The sequence below is a fragment of the Clinocottus analis genome, unplaced genomic scaffold (genome assembly GCF_023055335.1).
Source record: "Clinocottus analis isolate CAN_PGR_092001 unplaced genomic scaffold, fCliAna1.0.p SCAF_13, whole genome shotgun sequence".
Classification (NCBI taxonomy): Eukaryota; Metazoa; Chordata; class Actinopteri; order Perciformes; family Cottidae; genus Clinocottus; species Clinocottus analis.
This window is the reverse complement of record NW_027175854.1, coordinates 9,457,129-9,480,632: the sequence shown is the minus strand read 5'-3', so window position 1 is coordinate 9,480,632 and position 23,504 is coordinate 9,457,129. Positions and strand designations below refer to the sequence as shown.

General features: G+C 41.6%; 1 protein-coding gene across 2 annotated transcripts in view; it reads right to left on the bottom strand.

The window, feature by feature from the left end:
* Positions 1-4,641: 4,641 nt before the first annotated feature.
* Positions 4,642-23,504, bottom strand: part of lrrtm4l1 (leucine rich repeat transmembrane neuronal 4 like 1) — a 47,042-nt gene continuing 28,179 nt past the window's right edge. Inside the window, exon 3 of one of the 2 annotated variants that reach the window (XM_068574728.1) lies at positions 4,642-6,410. In XM_068574728.1, coding sequence (XP_068430829.1) covers positions 6,345-6,410 — 66 coding nt within the window. In that variant the 3' untranslated portion in view covers positions 4,642-6,344. The remainder of the gene's footprint in view (positions 6,411-23,504) is intronic. The other variant, XR_011077381.1, reaches the window with a different exon arrangement.

Below are 23,504 nucleotides of genomic sequence, written 5' to 3'. Positions count from 1 at the left end.
TGACCAATAAAACTCAAGTGTTACAAAGTACTTGATAAAAACTGTTCTCACAGCTGGCAGGAAGGCCTTCAGGAGTGAAGGGGCTTGTAACTGACCCACGCACACCAATACAGTGTTAGATATAGTCCAGGAAACATTAGTGATGGAAACAATGACTTATTGTCTTAGAAAAGATAGAGGAGTTTATCAGAAAATAAGAAATAAAGACACGGTTGCTGTATAATTTTATTGTACTGACGTTTTAATTCACAAATAGTGTTGCATACTGCGTCACTAGCTGTCTCTTTGCAGTTGTATGTTTTGATATTATATTTTTGTCTATATATACATTCAACATAGTCTAAAGGGCAAAAATTTAAGTAACTTGAAATGTGTTATTACAAGTAGAGGGCGCATGCTCACTGAGTGGGAGGAGCCAGTAGTTATGGCACTTCCTGTGGCACCCCCAGCTGCATGCCAGACAGATGCCGCGACAGCCGGCGGTGTTGGCGGAGCATTTATATTGTACAGCATCCTGCAGCAAAAATATGTTTCTGCGTGCATGAACACTGCCGAACACAATGGTTCAAATATTTGGAGATGATACGGATTGAACAGATCAAATAAGCAGCAAAACCGTGTCATCTGGAGAGAATGCCATGAAACACGTTGCATCTAAAAGTGGAAGCGCTTCATATCTGGAATTGTATTCAACTTTGTTGTGCTGCTGCATTCCCAGCCTTTGCAGTCTAAAAGAAAGCTGAAAAGAAACAAAACACATTGCAGGCATCATTTGCCCGGAGTGTGACTTATGAAAAGAAGAGTGCCAAGGGCACGATATAGTGAATAAGGTGCTTGAGTACCACATGCGCTAGATATTAACCATTATTATATGAATAGATTCCGTCATATTTTTTGAATTACATCTATTGCTTCTGTCCATCCGGGGAGAGGGATCCTCCTCCGTTGCTCTCCTGAAGGTTTCTTCCTTTACCATCTTTTATTTGGGGGAGTTTTTCCTGATCCGATGTGAGGTCCTACAGGCGTACAGATTGTAAAGCCCTCCGAGGCAAATTCGCAATTTGTGATTTTGGGCTATACAAACTACACTGAATTGAATTGAATAACCCTGTTGCGTCAGTGGAATATGATATGAACCCGTCAGTTCATTTAAAGTTGGAGCTCGATCGTCTTACTCAAACGGCCGTGTAGATCGAAGGGAGAAAAAAAATCCTTTTCAGTCCTGATATGAATGTGCTCGGGGAACGACCCTGTACATGTGTGATCCTGGCAAATGTATTGTGCGATCCAGTGGCTTGGAGCCCTGCGGGACAATAAAGTATATATTATCTTATCCATCACCGCTTTGCAGGAGAAACACTGACAGAAAATGTACGCGAAGGTCTTTTATGACTGGCTCATAAAAGACTCATTTTGTGCTGACCACTAAAATGTGGTCAAGCTAGAAATGTAAGCCATTTATGAATTTCATAATGAATACTGTATGAATGAAAACGGTGTGTCTATGTCCGTGTATCTGATGATTCATGTCTTACTGTCGCCCCAATACTTATGGAATGAAACTAGCTCGCCTCCTGCCGATCACAACATGGCTTTGTTGTTCCCAATGGAGCGTCATCTGGGGAAAAAATGTGGCACAGAGGAGTATTAAACAGCACGTCGTTTAAACCACAGTAGCAATCTGGCAGGATTTGGCAATCGGGTAGCGAGTGACAAGTGCTGTTGTTCCTCTGTAGCATATATAAGCTAATACATGATAACATGAAGTGGGATTGGTGCATAGACTCACATTTTAGCCGATACCTGATCCAGCGTTGAAGGCTGTATCGAAGCCATTACCTGTATTTTAAGAACACTCATGTTTCCTGTAACTCTTCAGCTCACCAAGCGTCATCTTTGTACCCTTCCTTGAAGATATCCAATCCTTAAGAGTTAGCTGATGAAAATAAAGCTAATTTCGATTGGAATACTTGGAAAACAATGTTGGGGGTCAACTTAAAAGGCAAACAGTTGTTGGGCTTTTGATGAATCCTAAGGAACCGAAGCACGCGTTACGTGCTGCATTCTCATGGGCCAAAAGCAAACATTTACTTGGTTTCCATGGTAGTGTTTGCTCATCCTGATTAAAGATTCTGAAAGGAGCCGGAGGTCAGGAGAAAGCACCAGACCAGCAGTTGGCTGATGACAGCATCAGAGATGATCTCAACAAGAACTCCACGGTCCCCCAGTCAGGAGCAGATGGCCGAAGCACATGATGTGTTAAAAGACACTTCTGGTGTGGGTTGCGAAAGCAGTGACGTGACTGTTATTGAAAGTAACTGGTGCTTAAATAAAGGCTTGACATTCTTTTGATGATGGAGTTCGGTATTTTGGCTTCCAAGTCATTTCTCTTCAGCAGTCGCTGACTAATTGCTCCAACAGTCATAATTAAAATGAAAGCCACCCAGTGAGCTGCAGCCTAAGTTGGAGATTATATGAGGTTATGAGTGATTCAAAGTCGTTCCTAGAGAGTCGTACGAATAAATAGCTACTGAATGAAACTTCACATTTAAGTGTCAAATCCAATTAACATGCCTGACATGAAAAGAACGATTCGGCGGTGAGTCAGCCATCATGAGATTCGGCAAAGTTATTAGTGGAACGTATCCTCTCTAGCAGAAGCTGGTCCCTTTCATTTCAATGTTCATATATGTTTAAAATTGTCCAAAGTGACATTTATTATGATCTTTATTGTAGTGCGGCATACAAGCTGACCAAAAAAATCTTTTTAAAGTCATGTCATCTTTCTTATAAAATGTTCTTTGTCTGAATTTGAGCTTTTCCCCAGTCTATATTGTGGCCATCGTGTTCCTTGTTTGTTTTCTTTTGCCTCATAGATGTTTCACACACTTTAAACAATCATCTAATCTGACATGGTGGATGTCGACGCCGTGGCAGCGGCTTGATACATCAGTGTATTTTGCTTTCAGTTTAACTTCTTCTTCCTGGGGCTTTTCTGTGGAAGGGTTGTATACTGCCAACTGTCTGGACTCCGGTCAACAGGGAGCTACATGAATAATGCATGGCGTCTGCTCTCGGGCATACAGCGCTGTCTGTGCTGCCACTGCACATGCAGCGCCGGGCACTGAGTTACGGAGATCATAGGGAACAGCGGCGGATAAGACAGAGAGACAGAGAGGAGAGAAGAGGGGTTACAGGGAAACAGAAGATAATACCGAGCACAGAGATGTGCAATATGCACGCCAGGGGAAGAGAACACGAAGGGATGTCAAAGGGACACTTAAAACCAGAACCAAAGATTGATTTGGTTAAATGTATTGTTATTTTTCCAACTGTCCAAAACCAAAGCAGCTATTTAGCATGTTTGCATGATGAACTATATGGATTCCCTGCTTTTATATGTCGTTGTGAATTTAATATCTTTGAGTTTTGGTGTTTTGGTCTGGCACACAACAACAGATTTGCAAAATTGACCCTGAAAAAGTGGTTGAGACAATTTTCAAGAAAATATTTTAGCGTGGGATTATAAAAAAATCTAACCCTGCAAAAAGTCTCGTCCATGTGCAGGTCGCACTTCTGGTCCACGAGAGTAATGTGTATGTGTTTTTTTCCCCCCAAAAAACCCCATGTGTTTGTGAAGTAAGACTGGACGACTGAGACTTAGATTATTATTATTATTAAATATGATTGTGAAGAAAAATGATTGTGCTATTGTTGTAGCAGTTCTGTGTAAGCGTGTTGTACTGTGAGCCTGAGGCTTTGCCCCAAAAATATAACAATTCCTCCTCAAAATATTAGTTAGTGTTCGAGGGTTAATAAAGAAACACATTTCCTTTTTCCAGTTAAATTATTTTCATAATCAAAATGTGTTGACGTCTGCAGTAGAAACAAATGTTTTTCTTCTTCTAAATATATATTTATATATATTGGGGGATTCTTTGTTTATCATGGAGAGATGCAAAAAAGGTTTCTTCACAAATTAAAGGTGGTGAACGTTGGCATGTAAATGAATACATGTTTAAGTTTAAGGTTTAAGTATTCTTGGAAGACAGAAGAAAGAAACAGGGGGAGACATGAGCCAAAAACTGACCAAAAAACCTCAGAAATAATGTGAAGAAACCAAGAGCCGGGATGTGGACAACCCGACACGTACCGTCGACGAGCGAGAGAGAGGTATAGCAGCGGGGGGGGAGAGAGATAGGTAGAGAGGAGTATGTGAACACACCACAGAGGGAGTCGGGCAGATTGGCCATCTGGACCTCTGCGCTGACAGCTTGACATGTGCAGAGAACGTCAAGCAAACTCACCAAGCGGGGCCCCCTTTCTTGAGATATGCAACACATTACACAGGAAGCGTAATTAGAGTGCTGGTGGGGCCAGCAGCGTGAACAGAACGGCCGAACAGAGATCAGTGTTCTGCTTTCTAAATTAATGAGGCTAATGTCGACGGCGACGTGGATCTGTGGGGGAGAGGACAGATTGCAATGGGCGGGGGAGGAGGGGGGGGGGGGGGCTTATTCAATTACAATCGGCAGCAAGTGCACACACACACACACACACACACGCACGCACACAAATGTGTGTAAGAAAATGCTTTGTACACACTTGAACACCCCAAAAAATGATTAATGAATATTTTAATTTGACCAATCAATTTGCTCACCAATAAAGTCATTATTCTCATTATAAAACATACTGTTGAAAGTGAACAAAGAATACAGCTGCATACTAAATATCAACAAATTCAAGGGGGGGGGAGGGAGATAAATGTACAATAGAAAATCATCATTTTTCGGTGTAGAAAGATTATGTCTGAAGGTTGAAACAAACAACTGAAGTGCATCTCGAAAACCTAATTCAGAAGTCATAAGCGGATGAGACACAAGCACACAGGGAGCCGTGCACGGCAACATCTGGAGTCTCTTGGAGGGCAGACCTTTGCAAGGAAAGTGAAGCAAATGTCGAACGCAAGTCCTAAAATGGAAACAGTGCTCGGAGGTTATCTTTCAGACGAGATCCTCCTCGTGAAGACTGCCGTTGCGAGATCGTTTGTTCACAAAGACCAACACATTACACACATGGAAAAACACAAAGTAAAAACGAAGAAAGCCAATTGGGTAACGGAGCACTGCAGGGCGCGAGGGAAAGTTCAGGATCGTTTTGATTTGTCGTGGATTTCTTTTAAGAGAGCAACTCCTGGACATGTTACACCCCGTTGGTTAGGAGAGCCAAAAGAAGCTCCATTTGGCTCTTTGGTATTGAAAATGGCAGAAACACATATTCATAAAGTACAACATTAACAACATTATAATTCCAGAAAATTACACTTTTACCCTCAATAGGTTTTTTTCATTTTTTCCCCCTCCTTTGCTTCTCATTGCCCGTAATGTCCTCAAAATCAATCTAAGTAGTCGAGGTTTGATTGCAATTAGAAACAACTTGGAAAGTTTTTTTTCTTTTCTTTTTTTTTTTTGAAAAAGAAAACCCCAAACAAACAATCAAACAACAAAAACCTCCCCACAGGTCATTGGCTGGAGGATAGTTTGCTTTCCCATCTGGTGACTTTTTACAGGCTTCAAACTATCTCCCAGCTGCTGCCTCGACTTCCACCCGATGGAGCGGATTCATGGAAGCTGACAGGTGCACAGACACTCCTTGTTTTATGTTTCTGCTCCAGTGAGGCACATTTACACCATCCCAGTCTTCAATTAGTCTTTCTTACAAAAAAAAAAGAAGCATTGAAAGGTGATAACGCGATGCTCAATATGGAATCAAAATAAGGAAACCCACTTTAAATTATACACAGCTGTGTTAGCACAGCGGTCAGAGCCACCTCTTCAGTGCATTTTCATTAGTGATTCATTGCTCAGTTTACACTTTTTAAAGCCTCTTGAATTTGTACAGTCTCTTGCCTCTTTTTAACACAATGTGCCATTGTCCTCGTGGAGACAATACGCTATTAAGGTCTATACAATAAGCTCCCACGTTGGTCATAACCATCCATTAGTGCCCATGAGTCTTCTTCCAAGGCTCTACTATCCACCCTAGGACCGCACATCCATAACCATGTGTGTCAGTGTTTGTGTAGTGATGAAGCGGCGACAGAACGCAGCAAAGCGGATGACCAGGTCGGAAACAAAAAAGAAGAAGACGTTATAAAATCTTAAGAAAAAGAAAAAAAGACAGCGTTATCTCCTGTTTGTCTTGGTCAGTGGATGCCGTTGGCGCGGAGGACCGCTGTACAAGTATCCTTGAATGTGAATGATGGCTTCTCTGCGCACGTCTCTCTCCTGTATGTTTCAGTGTGGTTTGCTGCACCATCCAAAGCAGTTCCCTTTCCGGGGTTAATGGATGGTAGGCACATCTCCCAGCCAGGCACCAGGTAAGGGGCGTGGGCACGTGTACTCATTCTGCAAGGGGAGAACACAAAACACAAAGAAGACAATGTAGTTAAATCCATTTAACAGCTGGCCTGCGCCAGTTATAGAAGTGGTGGTTACAATGTAAAGTTAATTGCAGTGTCCAGTGATTTGATAACAGCACAATGGGGTTGTCACAGAGCCAGCAGAGCAAATTAGGGGAGGCAATTAAGCAGATGATGAAATCCCACATACTTAGATAGCTTGGAAGGCTGAGGTGGAGAGCCCTCCCCAATGTCTCAGACAGAGATTAAATGAACGCTCGACACAGAGAACTCGTACGAGCATTTGTGTGGAACGTTTTTATTTGGGAGGAAATAATTCAATTAAGAACATTGAATTAAATTGAACCTGCTCACCTAAAATTGTTGTCACATTACATTGGCTTGTTTGCAACAGTAGATATAATTATCCTCTCGTCACGCAATGATCAGCATCTGTAATTACGGCAGTTAATTACATGACGAGTACCATTAATAGGGGTTACTTTTCTTTCTGAATTTTGCGTTCAGACGGATGGTTATCTTAAGCCGTACAGTTCTTAAATACTGCGTTTAAAATGACATTTCAATTATTACATACTGCGTTTAAAATGACATTTCAATTATTACATACTGCGTTTAAAATGACATTTCAGTTGTATGTAAAAGCAGAAAGTGATACAGGAGAACACATAATGCAGAAATAGAGAATACGGCGCTAATATGTCCTGTGTATTCCCAATGCAGTGTACGTGGTCACATTTCCAGTCAGTGGAAAATAAATGTCCCTAAAATAAACTTGTTCCCATTGCTTTGCATATTCGTATCACGAGAGACAATAAATAAGACAATCATAATAAATGAATAATTTGGGGCATTTCAGCGCGAGCACTTTCCCGCAGGTCTGCAACTCGAGCTTGTTAAAAGGTTGTTGCAAATTATTTTTGACATTTTATTCATTTGAGAGCTGTGAGCTCCGGATTGATCTTCACACCGGAAGAAGCAGCGAGTCAAACACACACCCTGCATTTCAAAGTTTGCCTCTGAGCATCTGTGCTCTGAAACCCTCCACTTTACAACTTAACCTTTTGAAAGAAGCTTTTTTTTTTTTCTTCTTTTGCAACTTGGCTACAGGTAAATCCACACCGCCTTAATAACACAAGTGCTGGGAGTTTTGCCAAGCGAAGCAATTTCTAAAGCTTTTCAGACTCTGCCGGAAAAATTATCCCGGCTCAACTTTTTCACTGCTCGAGCCGAGATTGTTGTCGGCGTGAAGCAGATCTCTGTAACGCGGGGTTTCAGACGAGTATGCCCTGAGCACGACTTTTATTTAAGCGTTATCAAACAGGCTGATAAGCCTTCACTCAACTCTTTATCTCCGTCTCAGGTGGATGTGAGTGAAGCGAAGACAGCCGCCTGCGCAAATTCTCCTACCTTAGACAATTCCACCACGGCACCAAAAACAGAAGTCGCAGCGGAAAAAAAAGACTCAGAACCGCTGTGAACATGTGTGCGTCGAGGTGAACTCTGTGTAGCGAGCGGCAGAGATGTGCATAAGATGAACCGTGCATGCCTCTGATCGGGCACACACACACACACACACACACACACACACACACACACACACACACACACACACACAGACTTTAAACAGAAACACATCAGCATATCAGGTGGTAGAAAAAAAAACATCCAACAAATGATGAAATTAGCAGATCATCTCCCCTTTTAAATGTTGCCATTAAACATGAATTAATATGACACTCATATGCGTGAGCTGGCCTTGACAACTTTGTTTAACTGATATAGCTGAGAGGATACAAGAAATCCATTATTTATTTATATATATATATATATATATAATGATTTAGCATGTGGTCTCAATGGCAAGTTATCCATCATTCTGCCTGGTGTGATTGCTTTTATTATAATTCCCCCCCCCCCGTCTCGTTGGCTCAAAAACATTTCTCCACGCTGCTTTGCAGAATCAGACTCCAACCGCTGAGCGGTCAAATGCAGTGACATGACAGCAAATTAAAAGTAATTTGCTGTCACGTCTCTCGTATCTGAGTCCGAATGCATCGCTTGTGAGACGGTGGTTACAGGGCCGACTCTTGTGCGCCTCATTATGTTTTATTTGTTGGTAAAAGTCCACAATTTTCACAACACCAGCAACATAAGCAATATTTCCCTTTATTGTCTTTTCTGTAGATGTGTTGCCGTCATAATGTAGCATTTCAGCCCACGCTCAAATGTGTGCTTCACGGACACAGCTGAGCTGTTATTTGCGAGAAAAAAAAACCTCATTATGCTTCAACATGATTTTCTTCAAGTGCTTCGTTAATGAGGAGCACCAGAATTCACTCGACTGCTCGTGCCTCTTTAAACACTCGCATCGCAAACAGACAAAAGTCTTTTGATGGCTTCCAGCCATAAGTTGAAACAGCGCTTCTCTCTCTCTTTTTTTTTTTTTTTTTACATCACTTTGCATGAAAGGACGCTATGAGAAATGCATATTTCTGTCCCCAGACTCCAGCAATCCTCATCGCGTCTGCTGCCGACAGTGAAGGCTGACCGCTGGCTTCGTTTACGGCGACACAGAATTTGTGCCGCCGCGCATACACGAGGAGGTTCTGTCGACATTCACCAGGGACGGGTCTGCACTCTTGCACTCTCGGAAGTGGAGCTTTCCAGTGGTGAAATCAAAAAAAAAGGGCGACTAAAATGTTTTGCGGTTGGTTCTCTGGCATTGACATCTGAGGCACTTGGACTGCACTTGGCCCTTTCACAACAGAGCAACATCTTTAATGTGTCTGAAGGAGCAATTGTCTCCCTGTGGCAGCCTCTGAGAACGCTGCAAAAGCAAGGAAAAGGTAGCTTCCTCGGTTTTAGCAAAAGTGGGAGTTACGACAGGCTGGCGAGGGCTCAGGGTGAACTTGGCAGACGTTGTGATCGGGGGGGTCCTTCCGTCCCGCCGATGCAGCATGGCAGCGCGTGGTAGAAGCGTAGCTTTCGGCTACTTACGCTGTTCAAGATCTCGGAGAAGCTGTGTCACTGGGCCACAAGTACTCTGCTCTGCCTCAGAGGCAAGCCAGTAGCATGCTGAACATTTGAGTTTGATTTAGAATAAGTTCTAGAGAAGAGGATTCATTTTCCTCAAGGACAAACCCCCCACTGTCCTTTGCGGATCCCGGGCCAAACAATGACAATATACCCTCTGGAGGCCCCTCTACATCCCATCAGCCTTCAGTGTGTAATAATAAGAAGAACTCTTGCTAATCTAAAACAGACTCTGGCGTGATAGCATTCAAAGTACTGTTCTATATACTCGGTTCATCGTGTAGAGGTTGAGATAGACGTAATCGACGAAGAGGTCTGTGCATTAATCTTTGCCGACAAGCACCACGAAGATGTTTGTGCCTTCGCAGAAAGAGCAAATCTGTAAATGCACGTGTTACTTTGAGGGTGAAGGGACGTGCATGCGACAGGCTCTCAAGGACCTGCTGAGACCTGCGGGGCAGAGGTCACTTGACTGCCGTGGGGAGCCGAGCTAACGCCGCGAAAGCTGAGCTGCTATATCCGCTATCCTTTAAACAGCACTAGTTGTGGGTTTGACCATGTGTTGTAGGAGTTTTTCTTTATAAATATGCCACAATGGACATATGTGAGGATCAATTTTTGTTTCAAATAAAACGTGCCATTATGAATTATTTGTGTCCTGAGGAAGAATTATTTAAAGGCAAATGCAATATAGAAACTTAAAACTGACCTATATCAGGGTATAAAATAAAAAATCTGGACCAACTAGAAGTTTTGTTTGCGTGAGTATTCTTTATGAATACAATGTTGTTGTCTTTAAGGGGAGTTTGGCTTGGTTTTGAGTTGTTTTTTCTTATATTAATTATTTTGCAATTAAAAATGTTTTAAAACTCAATTTGTTCATTTTTGACAGGTTAATAAAGGAGTTTTACTGCCTTTCATCTATTTTTTATTTAAATACTTCCAGAAGTGTGTCAAGAACAGCAGAGCTATGCTCTTTGTTCTCCAGAACCAATTTTGCAATTAAGCTTGGATAGTTAAATGACTTCAGATACCCGCTTACAGCCAGGCTCATTTTGAGCAAGACCATGATTATTTGCAATCCTTTGAGAAATTATGAGATTTCTTTTACAAAATATATCACCGTGCCAGTTGTTTGTGCGTCCACTATCTTTTGCGAGTTTGCGTTCTCCTGAAAACTGAGCCCTCCGTATTACAAGCGAAGTAAACGTCCAGTATTACGGCCTCGCCCTTGTTCATAGATTTAGGGTTACAATGTGTAACCAAGCCCTATTGACCCAAGCAAAATTATTATTTTTAAACATCAGAACAAAGCTCCAAACTGCATGGTTTGTTGAATTGAAATGTCCTCTGAGATAACACGTACAGGACTGTGAACACCACGAGAGGACCAGCGATAAGTCCTCTATCAGCAGGAAAACAACTTTTGGGGCTCGTGAAGACGTCAAATCTGGGAGAAAAATCGATATTCGAGCTTTCTACTACTCAAAAACAAACCCAGGCATTTTTTGGGGAGAAAACCGAAAACAGTCGGCGTCCGTGGTCACTCGACTCTGCTCGGAAATCATTGCGTACACGACAAACCAACACTATTAATCATAAAAGGGGTGTGTAATCATGAATGCAGTTTCACGTTTGGTTCTTTCAAAGAACTCAGGTTACATGCCCAGAGCCGTCCCTCCTTTCAACCACCCCCTCTAAACGCCTTCATGCGCTTTTAATTAGGATGCTAATTAGCCTGCTCTAAACATGATGTAATTAGTTTACTCTGATTAAGGACAGCTGGAAGTAGCAGACAGATACGAGCCACTCTCACAAAGCTGATCAATGAGCCGGTTCTGTCTCTCCCGAACTCGTTGCCTTTATGCTCATAGGGCATTTCATGTCTTCCCCTGTTTTAATAAAGACCATGAAAAGAGAGGCAGACTTTGTTTGTCAATTCTTTGAGACAATTGAAATGCTTTGCGCACTGCAACTTTCGGTCATGTATGTAAGTCGCTGATCTGTTAACTCAAAAATGGGAACCCTTTTATATCAGGTCACAATTTAATAAAAAAAAACATGTTAGGTATCAAATTGAACAACAAAAAAACAATCAGGGCTACAATAATGTATAATCCCCGTGTACAACCTCTAAATACAACTCAAACAATAACTATGTTATAGGTTAGGGTTTAGGATTAGGGTTAGGGTTAAAGTGAGGGGCTTAAAGGGCTACTTTGCATGTCTGTTTTAAATCCACACACTCCAACAAAAAAAAAGAGATAATGTTAGACATGGATCAGCTCCAATCCCAACAAACGACACAGACAGCGGATGGCAAATTAAAGCATCACGACCGAGCTTATTCCTTCTTAAAGAAAAAAACAACAACAATTGTTAGGGGCGCTCTTCCTGGAGAGCTGATGCTTGTATAAGCTCTTGATCTCAGCAACACAAGATACTTACACTCGCTCTCTCCCCAACACAAACACATACCCAGTCCTCTGATCAACCGGAACAAGTGATATTTCTGTCTTTACAAGTTGCAGCTCTGGTTCACATTTGTTTGATGTTTCTGTCGCCGGTAAAACATCTTATCGGTAGACTGGTCACTGCGAAGGTGTCTGTAAATGTCTGTTGAGTAATTGGGACCCTCACTTTGAGAAAGTGTCAGGGCTGAGTGGAAATAAGAGGTAGATTAATGGACTTTCTGTTAATGGTCTGACAAAATGTAATTGTGATCTCGGCAAGGTCACAGCCGCCACGCCGCTCTATTAAATGTATAAAACATTATTAATGTGTATCATGCGGATATTAAATTGTCTTTTTTTTCTATGTTGTTATTCCCCAAAACATCTGGGAGGATAAATCGTATCTAAAACAAATGAATAAGAAGAGAATGCACATGTAGAATCGTGCCCAACGTAGTTGAAATGCATGTCCATATCTCTTATATAAGCCAGATTGATATGCTAAGAGCAAGGATGTACTTATTAAAAAACTCTTGACAGCAAGTGCAATATTTTACCTCCTGCCGTAATTTATGCTTCTCAATGACAGCATTCAGACAAGACACTAATTACAAAAAACATATGGTAAGTGAACTGGATGGATATATTAGCACAAGCATCATTACAACGTGCTCATCCCGCATACTGCAGGATGAGACTGAACACCCGTCACTTTCACTTTCATCGGCAGGTAAACGGGTGAAACCTGTATCCGGCGACCTCATCACCTGATAGAAAAATGTACTCGACATCTAGTGGTAAAATCATCAATCAGGACATTTATTCGTTGCAAGGAAGAAGCGGAGCCAGAGATACGATGTGTTACTTTACTAATTGCATATCCAAGTCTCTATCCAAGTCGCTCCGAATGAGTGAAGCATTGACTTTTTACATACTTATTATTAATACACATAGCCCCACATGATGTCTTCATGGCGTCATCCCCCCATGACGTCTGTAGATGGGCTTGCATCAGCATGGTCATATGATAACAAGGAACTGCATGTTCTTCTGACAGAGACATACAGATTCCCAACTCCCATAACTATCAGGACACGTTCCAAGTTTGTGCGTAAGTTTAAACATGGGAGAGTTCAATGAGAAGTCTCAGGCTTTAAAATAGTACATATGATCAATAAACATATTATATGGTTCTGAATATAACAGTGAAACAGTGACTGACTAAGAGTAAATACGTTTTTCCAACTTCAGGAGCAACTACCATCATGTTGACATTTTAGCGAAGGCTATTCTGAAAGTGTGCAATTCTGTCTAACCCAAATGCATTTTTAATATTCTATTATGCTAGCGTGTTGAATAACCACAGTATCTAAGAGAGTAAAAGAAATAAGCTTAAGTGAGTTTAAGTGCGTTCGCGCTCTACACTGTCTCTGTTTTGAACGGCACAAAATACATGTCATGAGAAGCAATGGCATAATGACACGTATTCAAGTGGGCCGGTGAGAGTGCGCTACTCTCAAAGAGAATCATTTGAAGTTGAACAGTGAGCAATTTGTGTGTGTGTGTGTGTGTGTACATGTGTGTGTATGCATTAAGCAACGTGATGAAAACTGTAATGCACAGGTAGAGCTCCGAGATCTCCCCGAGGAAATCTGGTCGAGTGCGTTGTGGCGGAGAGCAAACTGCCGACAGGTCTCAGCGTGCGCACATATCTCCGTAAGTGCATGCACATGCATGTTTATCTATGCCCGGAGTGTTATGATTTATGATGATTGTGATTTATGCAGGTGATGGATGACCACATTAAAAAAAGCAGGTTCACCCACCTTCCCCCCAGACACCCTTAGTCTCTGTCTGAATATGACACATGCTGCACAATGAATACAAACATGAATAAAATACATATGGAAATATATACATGAAGCAAGAACAGTATTTCTTAGCCTTTTTAGGATACATGCATCTATTCTAAGGCATAATACCCATAGTGGTACATCCATTAATAATAGTATCCCTGAATACACAGTTGCAAACACACCTTGTCCTCAGTGAAACATTTTTTTCAATGTTTTTTTTACATTTATTTGGGGTTTTATGACTCATTCTTGATCTCGCCCTTTTGTTATGAATATCACAAAAATAAAGGGTCCTGTGCCTCTTTAGAATTATTTGGGTTTGTGATGCTGGGCAACATGTAGCCTAGCTTAACATGAAAGGGCTGAAAGTACATCACTGCAGGGACGTCAAGTTTGGAAACCTTGAAAAGAAGTTTCAGTGTCAGTCACCACCTGCTCTGAATGATGAATGCACTACAGAGGATACACAATAGTGTTGCACCCTCAACAACAGGACTAAGCTTATAGGGTGCTGTACAACAACAAAATAAAACAAAGAGCCTTGCTAATGTTAGTTAAATAAAGACATTGACCTATAATAAATGTAGACTACATTTAATGTAACTGTGTATGTGTTTTATCCTCACCTTGTTTTGTGTAAATCTGGCTTTACTAAGTGCTAGCGCCATGCTGCTGTTTGTCGTAGTGAGCGTCGCTCTCCAAGGTGCTGATCCTGATGCGGGGAGCTTTCCCCGTGCATCACCAGTGTGTAGCTCATGTGTATGTTTTCTTCATTTATTTAGACAAATGAATGTTCGTAAAAGTACACAAAGCCAACAGCGTTTTACGGAATGAGCAAAACCAAAGAGCTAGCAGTACATTTTGTAAAAAATATCAAACAGGAACACAACATTGGGGATCAGTGGGGTCACTTGAGGAGACGGTGGACACCCTGAGGAGGTTACATCACTGAGAGTCTGGCATGGTCCACACACGGTGACATCAAAGCGATGCAGTTTAGGGTCCCACAGACCGTCTCGTCTCCTCTGGTGCTTTGGAAAGCATCCTAACAAACACATTCTCCCTCCCAACTAGTCAAATACCGACATGTTGGATGTGTCAGGGACAGCACGGACAGAAAATATTACGGTCCGTGTTGAAATAAGTTTGCGTTATATTGAATAAGTGTGCTTGTTACAACCTTTTATTACACTGAATTCACTAACAAAACCAAACTAAGGTCAAATATGTTGAAGTGGTTTTGCGCAGGACACAAACAGCGGACTCCAGGGTCAAAGTCTGTGTTTGTCTGACACATCAATCCTCCCAAAACCTCCTCTCTAAATGGACTTTCACACTTTTTGTACTGTTTCAGTTGTTCTCACGTCTAACACTGACCCAGTGGGGTTTCCACTGCAGTGAGTCAAGCGCCCTGTGCATGTCACACAACCGCTAAAGGGTGCCTTGTGCGTCAATATGTGACAAGGTGGTGAGTGAGAACGGGTTGTTCTAACAGAAGGCTTCACCACCCAGGACCATATGCCCTCCAGGGAGCAGGACACCATCTGATCTGAACTCCCCACTTTGCAGGATTTAGACCAGAAGGAGCAGAACCGGCGCTGGCAGGATTATGAAGGATCATCAGCACCATATTGATAGACTGTTGCAGACTCTACCCTCAGGCCTTTGTATCCATTACAGACAGACACAGGATGAAGTTAGGCTGATGAACTGCGTCCTCTGTACACCCTTGGCCTTGTCGAGCACATTGTCCTCGGCACATCCATTGCGTTGCCTCGCACATGAGCAGATTTGCACTCAGATGTTGCACTCTGCTGGAAACTTTCAGTGTACAGTTTGCTGAAAAATATTTATTTTACGGTTTTAGGTTACATTAAGATTTTTAACTCACAGGTATTTTAGCACTGCCTAAAGATTATGCCGCAGTGCATTTCTTTTAAAATAAGTACCACAAAAAAATGACGGCAACACTTTTTTTTCTTTCCTACAAAAAGGCATATTTCTCTCTATTGTTGTTCTGTGTTAGGGAGCACTACTTCTTTGCCAATATAATCCACCAAGGTAAATGACATTAATGAACACACACACACACACACACACACACACACACACACTGATCAGAGGCAGGTGAGGAACAGGTGAAGAGAATTAGACTGATGAGGAGGGCGTGACTGACAAAGAGAGAGGAGGGTGTGACACGGTCACTATGAAAAGCCACTCAATAGCACACATTTCCAACATGGCTAGGGCTACACGTTTGCATTTTGATTTTTATTAAGAAAAGTCTATGGTAGTTGACAAATTTGCATTTTTCTCGTGGCATGAATCAACACCATCTGTGCACTGTGCTGCTCTCAGACTCAGGCAGGAGACTGAGAGACAAGAGCGTTGACAATGCTGCAGATCCTCTCATCTCAGCGCAGGACGTTCCATCAGTTCTTCTGCGTAACTAACACTCAGCTTCTGACTGTTTCATCTGTTTTTTTAAAGCTTGTTTTGAAGACAAACATGTCTGTCATCTCCGTTGTATTTGGGAATTCTGGGTATTAACAGGTCAACAAGCAGCAGTATAATGTGATTAGCCCCAGCTGCAAAGGTGTCTCAAAACTAAAGTAAATTGTTCTCAGCTTCTATTATTGACTTTCATTTGTTACATGGGCAGTTAAACTGATTCATATCTGACAGACCTTAATGACTTTCTGTATGAAATTACCCAATAATAACGAGGAAAGAAAAAGCTGCTCCGAATTAGAGTTCATTAGAGCTTTGTCTCCCAGACAGTTCAATTCATCAACGTTTCATACGCATGAATATCTCATTACCACCAGCACACTGTTGGTTCATGACGTCATACAGTTTAGTGCTAAAATGTGCAGCGATCTATACTTTCACTAGGTTTTATTGCCAATAATGAGAAGATATTGGTTAGTTTTTTTTTTCTTTGCTTCTGACACTGACATCTGTATATAGGATATCAATCTTGTTGACTTCAGGCCTGTCTTGATACAATACAATGCATTTTAATATGATTAATCATGATAAAGTTGTTGTAAACACTTTCATTATTCCATTACTTCTTCTGGACAGTATTTTGGCCACTGGTTAAAGGAGGGCATTTTTGGCATCAGTACAAGAGAAAGATGTAAATTACAATGGACTCAATGTAATGATCATGATAAAAACCTTTTTAGATGATTAATTATATTCCCTTGGGACAGATATTGGTACAATATAATTTTATTAGAAGTAAAATGGAAATCAGTCAACTCTAATTAAGCCTTTCAAAAGAGCCCATTGTGTATTCATAATGCAACGCTGCAGTTGTGTATACACTATATATGCTGTTTCTTCAATATTTGATTTTGACTGAGCAAAGCTGTTGGTGAGTGAAAACACTGTGTATTGATAGCTTTGTGATGGCACGGTTACAGCTGGCTGCAGACAAAGAGAACCAGAGGGGGAAAAGGGTGTTGAACGGGCTACATTTGGATTCAAATACTGTAAATATCACCAATTTGAAGTTCCACTCGAGGAATAAATGGACCCATCATCAGTGCCATTGACTATTCACACTACACTTTGTCGTCTGAGTCGTGGTGATCAATCACCGGCGAGCAGGCTTCGGTTGAATGCAGGTAAAATGCTCCGTGTGGAGTTTAAAAGAGGCGGAACGCATTGGCTGGAATGCAATCTGGGAACCCGCCGGCTATCGTCGGATGCTGATTTAGATTTTTAGTGGTTTAAACTGAGTTTGTATACTGGCCACTTGTGAAACAATCTGGTTGTACACGTCGCGTCCAACTCCAGTCCAGCATCTCAAGTTTGCTAATCAGACTTTAAACAACGAGCAGCGCACATTGGCGCTGGGTATCCGCCGGCTAGAGCCGAGGAAATCTAGCCCCTCGCCTCCAGAGGCTTCTCCTCAGATCAATAGCTGATTGATTCCAATGTTATCTCATGCGTCTCTGATTAATTGGATAGCTGTCTGATCATAAAAAAGCATGGTCAGATAATATTAAAGTAGTGAATAGTGCCTCATTCAGTTGCATTTCTGGTACTTGTTGACAGAGGGCCAAGTGTTACTCAGACACTTCCACATCCCCAGAGCTGTAAATGGAGCTGACATTTTGATCAAACAGGCTGCTTTCAAAAATATTTCTATTGGTCTGATAAGGATCAGGGTCAGACTGTATCAATTATTTAATGAAACTCTATAGCTTTTGGATAGTGTATGATTTTTATCTTAGAAATCAATGTCACTTTGAATGTTTTATGTAACGTGAGTGCTAGATGTTCATGAACCCACATTAGCTTGCCAGTTTGGATGAGAGGGGATACAGTATTACATCCTGAAACTCCTCTTTTGCATCTTGGGGTTGGTGGGATATGCTGCGGAAATTTAAATGCGTCCAAATATAACAGGATTCTGGCTGAGCGTTCTCATTAATCCAACAAAACACAAACACAGTTTCATCTTTAGGCTCCTCTGCCTCTATTTTCTAGTTTTCTGGCCAAAACAACAAGCATGTTTAGTTAAGTTTTATAGTTCAGCTTGAGTAATTCATTGGCTTCATTTCAGAGAGAACCCAGCCATGCCTAAGCTGCGCCAGTAACAAAAATGTGTTTTTGTCAACAGTGGTAACTCCAAGGCGTTGGAATTGTTTGTCTTCCTATCCTTTGTTAAAGGTTCTGCAATCCTGTACACATGTTCCAGCTGAGAGTTTGACAGAACAGGATTTGATCCTGAAGCACAGCAAAAGCTGCAGGAGACATCTTTTTCCATTTCCCTCCCCTTCCCACCGGAGTGGCTGTTGACACTTGCCAGAGGGTGCAATTGTGCAATTAGCACTCCTCCAGCAACTACTAGCGACCGTGTCATACTCTGTTAAAAAAATAGCAGACATAATGTGACATTTACCAGAATATAGAATCCAAAATGACATAATTTGATACCTCTTTCAAGCGCCCTGGTATGAAAATCGAGCCCACCAATCGGCACAAATGGAACGTGGAAAGGAGTTAAAAGTAAAAGCGCTGACTCCCTCGGGAGCTGCGTCAATTTAAATGAATACATTTAGAAAAACATTTTGTCGTAATTTCTTGACACGAGTTCCAGCCAACTTGATTCCCACAGCAGTTTAAGGTATCAGACCGGCTCTAGGATGCTGATCTACGCGTGTTTGTTGAGTAAGCGCAGGGTTTGGTGTCGCTTCAGCATACCGTAGGAGCACCTGGTGTGGAGTCAAAGCTGTGCAGCTCATGATGGGGAACCTCTTTAAAGGCTGTCTTCATAGCATTCATTTTTACAAGAATGCATTAAAGGAGAGAGGTATCGATTTGGTAGGCATTGTGTAAAAAAACAACAACTAATATTTAATCAGAATCTCACACAAAAAAAGGCAACAAATGATCAGGGCTGGATATTACTGCACAGTTGGTAAAACCAACTCCAAACCAAGGAGTCCCCATCACAGAGGCACTGAATATCAAGCAGTTTAGTAAAATGCATCTGACATTTAACTCACCACTTATATTGATCACACAATAAGACCATTCACAGCTGCTTTACATTTTAAAATTGAGTATTTCACATTTTGTACGCATCACATGATGCGTATTTCTGTCACTGCCCTCCTGGGTCTTTACTGTGCAAATACTATATATATATATATGTATATATATATATATATATATATATATATATATATATATATATATATATATAGCATACTGTCTGGTGGGATGCTAAACTGTATTTCCTTGGACTGGAAGTTACTGTACGCTGTGACAATACATTTTAAAGTTGAAGCTAATCTAACATTGATATGGTTACACTTCATTTAGATGTCTATTTGAAATTCATAAGTTGTACATAAACTAACAAATGGTTTACAACTCAATATATACAATATTGTTCACTTCCAAGCCAATATAGAGAGACTTGTAACGTTCATAGCGGTGGCGTAAACAGTTAATGAATGCTTGACGACACATGATAATATGGACGTTTTAATTTCAATATTAAAAAACATGATCTAGCCGATGGTCAGACGTTTGGCAGAGGAAACGCAACGTTCTTTCCACATTTATTTATCAAATTTAAGCTTTTGAAATGTTCATTCAAAGTATAAGCACATTTACACGGCATCACTCCGTTCCACCAAAACGGAGCAGCCTCTGTTGGTTGCTGTTGTCTGATTCTAGCAAAACGAACACGCCTATAGGGCAGCGCCATTCAAAAATATGTGATCTCCAGAAATATCTCGGCTCCCTTCGGAGAAAAACACTTTAATAATTTAAACATTTGCTGAGTAGGAGCCAATGTCTTGTGAAATTAAAATTAATGCGACAAGTAAAAAAGGAAATGAACGCAAATACAGTTCATATTCAGCAAAAACAGCAACAAAAAGATCAACACAGGACAAACTTCTATAATATAGACAGTGTCCAATAGGATACTACTGGCAATTTTCAATGAGGCACTCCAGAGAAAAAAACAACAACAACAATGGTGTGAAATTGATACTCTGACTTGAAGTGAATGGTCTTGTTTTGTTTTGTTTACCTAATAAGCCTTGCAGCACAAAACAATGAACTGTGCTAAATTAAACATGACTAACAATGGGTGTGCATTATCACATTTATGAAGGACTAAATAGTTTTGGAGTGCGCTGACTCTCTTCGAGAGCAGAAGCAGTTCAGGGCTTTTAACCAGACCTCACAGTTTCAAGGTTCAGGGCAGATTAGTCTCAGTCTTTTATAGTTTCAGTAAACTGGCCACTAGCTGCAGTCCTGCTGTCTCTCCATCGAGGGGATTTCACGGCACCTCTTGCAGTGTCCACCAAGCTCATAATATATATATGAATAGCAATTGAAATGACCTGCAGTCTCCGTCCTTACTATTTTTGTGATTCTAGCTGAATTCCCGCAGGCTTTATTTCCCCCTCATCCTCTAAAGTTGTTTGGCTCACATGTCGCTGATAAAACTAGGAAATCAAAAGGTGCTCCAGGCGATGGATAAAATATGTTCATGGTTGTGAATGTTTATTCCTTCTTGGAGTAGACGCTATACCTCCAACTATCGATTACCTGTCAATTCAAGCGTTGAATCTGAGGGATCACGAGATGATTAGATAGATAATAAAGAACTAAAAAAACAATTTGGCTCAACAATTTACCATATCTGACTGTCCAGCACTTAGGTGCGGACTGGTGGGTCCTAACAGGTGTTGGATGGATTGCCATGATTGAAACTCAGATGACGAACACAACTGCTTGACATCAGCATGTGAGCATTGTCATTGTCCATGCTAGCTTTAGCATTTAGTTTAAAGATATACTGTGCATATGTGCAGCCTAAAACAGAGGGAAAGTTTGTAGGATACATACTAAATTGTCCAAACTCAAGACGGGTAAAGCTTCATATTTACCTTGGCTTGTATTAGTGTGGAACAAGGACTGCGGGCATTGCCCTCTGTATAAACATAAAAACTTCATGCCGAGTATGGACAGGAGTTTCTCTGCAGCTTGCGGATATTTGTTTCTCAATAATCCCTTGGTCTACAAAGTGTCAGAAAATGTCAGAAAAGAGTCAATCACAATTTCCCAAAACCCTTTGGGAACATCTTCGCATTGATGTTTTGTCACACGGCCAGACAGGCCACAGATATTGTGAACCTAAAAGAGTTCCTCTCTGCTCCCACACCACACAAAGAAAAGTGGAGTGGGAGGGGGGTTAAGATGCTAATCAGGAAATTGCAATGTTCCAAGTTTGACCAGGGACCTTTGTTGTCATGTCATTCCGTATCTTTCTTTACCCCAGTCATTTCTTTGTCAAGGCTGGACATTTTGTAAATTGGTACAGTTGTCACTGTCGACCAACTCATCAATTTTTAGTTAATTGTCTGTGCGCGATATCAGCACACTCATTACTACTAGCCGTGAAGTTGTATGCACTTCAGAAAGAGACTGCGTGAGTGTGTGTAGGCAGGAGTGGTGTTCACTTACACTTGCGCTTTTCAGTAGTGTCATGATACTGCCAGTTACTTAGCCCCTCTCAGTCCCTGTACATTTTCAGGACGGTTATGTATTCACGCCAGTGAACCGCTGCAGAATAAGACGTTTGGCTTTTGAAAGAACGAGTGAAGGGGAGCGGGTTGATACTACTGTTATCTGAGGACGAAGCACGCAAGGGCTGCCAAAGTCCCTGGCAAGAGGGAAAAAAAGGTGGGTGTTATAAAATTCAATTTGGGGCAATAGAGGGCGCAATAGATGCAGTGGAATCTTTTTTTTTTTTACAAGGTGCCACTACGCCCTGCTTCCCCTTTCAGCCTCAGAAACAAATAGACATACGCACGGTTTCAAAAGTATGCCGTAGAATCTCCTCTCTCTGTGTTTGTGATATCTTGCAAAACATAAGATCCCTATTTGTCTTTGCTGCGGGGCTGAGCCGAGCTCCAGATGCTGCTAATAATACACGGCTCATTGGGGTTTGGGAGTACGTGTGACTGTATTTCTGCATGTGCAATAGAGAGGAAGGCCCGGGGCAGAAAGAGCCACGTCTACAACATTTCAGCACATGCATCATCATCCAAAACAGCGTCTGCAGGGAGAAGTTCTTTTGAGAATGACCCAGCAATCGAGGGAAGAGGGCATGAAATTGCCCCTCTGAGATATTTAAGAGGCAGTTGCACTGAATAAGTGGAAAGACTTCTCACCAAGAGGTTTTTCTGGCATTGTCATCCGAGCAGCTGCGCGTTCACCAAATGATGATAAACCAAGGTGTTCTGCAGTTTTCCTCGGTTGCGTTGAGCAGAAAAACACTTAAGCCAGCCAGAGAAAAACATATATCTCGTCCTAATTAGCCCCCCGCTTCCTTTAATAGCGGCTCATTTATTGGCTGACAGGAGCAGCAAGATCTCCCTCCAACTCCAGTGTAACACACGCAGTGTTTAGGCGCTGCATTGAACAGAACCGGAACCCTTTCCGTAAACCGTAAAATACTCTTAATAATTCAGTCTTTTAAAACTCCATCTCGCTTGATCTCAGATATGATGAATTTAATAATTTAAGGCCGGATTTCACGATGTACACATTCACAGCTGCCGTTTCCGTGCCTGGAAGGGAGAATATTTTTGGGGGGGGCTGGGCTTGGAGAACAAATGTCTTAACTAGCCTCTGAGACCAACTGCATATTCATTGAGATCTCGCTCCTCGGTCCACGCCTGCTTGCACTTAAGCCCTTAATGGTTCCTTAAAACTGATGAAGTAAATGGGAGAGGGACCCGTAAAATGAAAGGGTTCTTCTAAATGTCTTTTGGCGGAACGCCTGTGGAGTGGAACGAAACTGGAGGGGAAATTATCCAGGGGACATGCAAAGTGAGCGCCGTGGCAGGCAGGCAGACTGTGTGACATCCTTCTCTCTTCAAAGCTACTTGAGGGGAGGAGGCGTTCAGTCACTGTATCTCCAAGAGGCAGGGGTTGCTCGAGGAGAAGACCGGAGGGAGACGGTGAACAGGCAAATCTATTTTTTGGTCAGTTATCTATAGTGCTGCTTTCTTAGACTATTTTTGTGATTTTTTGTTTTGTTTTTTTGGACAAAGTATTTATAGCCATCTATTAGTCCTTTCAGAGTTGTGCAGTCCAATTTATCCATTAATCACATGGAATTGGGGCTGGGTATTGCTGGGATTTTATCAATACCGCTATTGATGCCTGTGCTGCTAATCAATATCA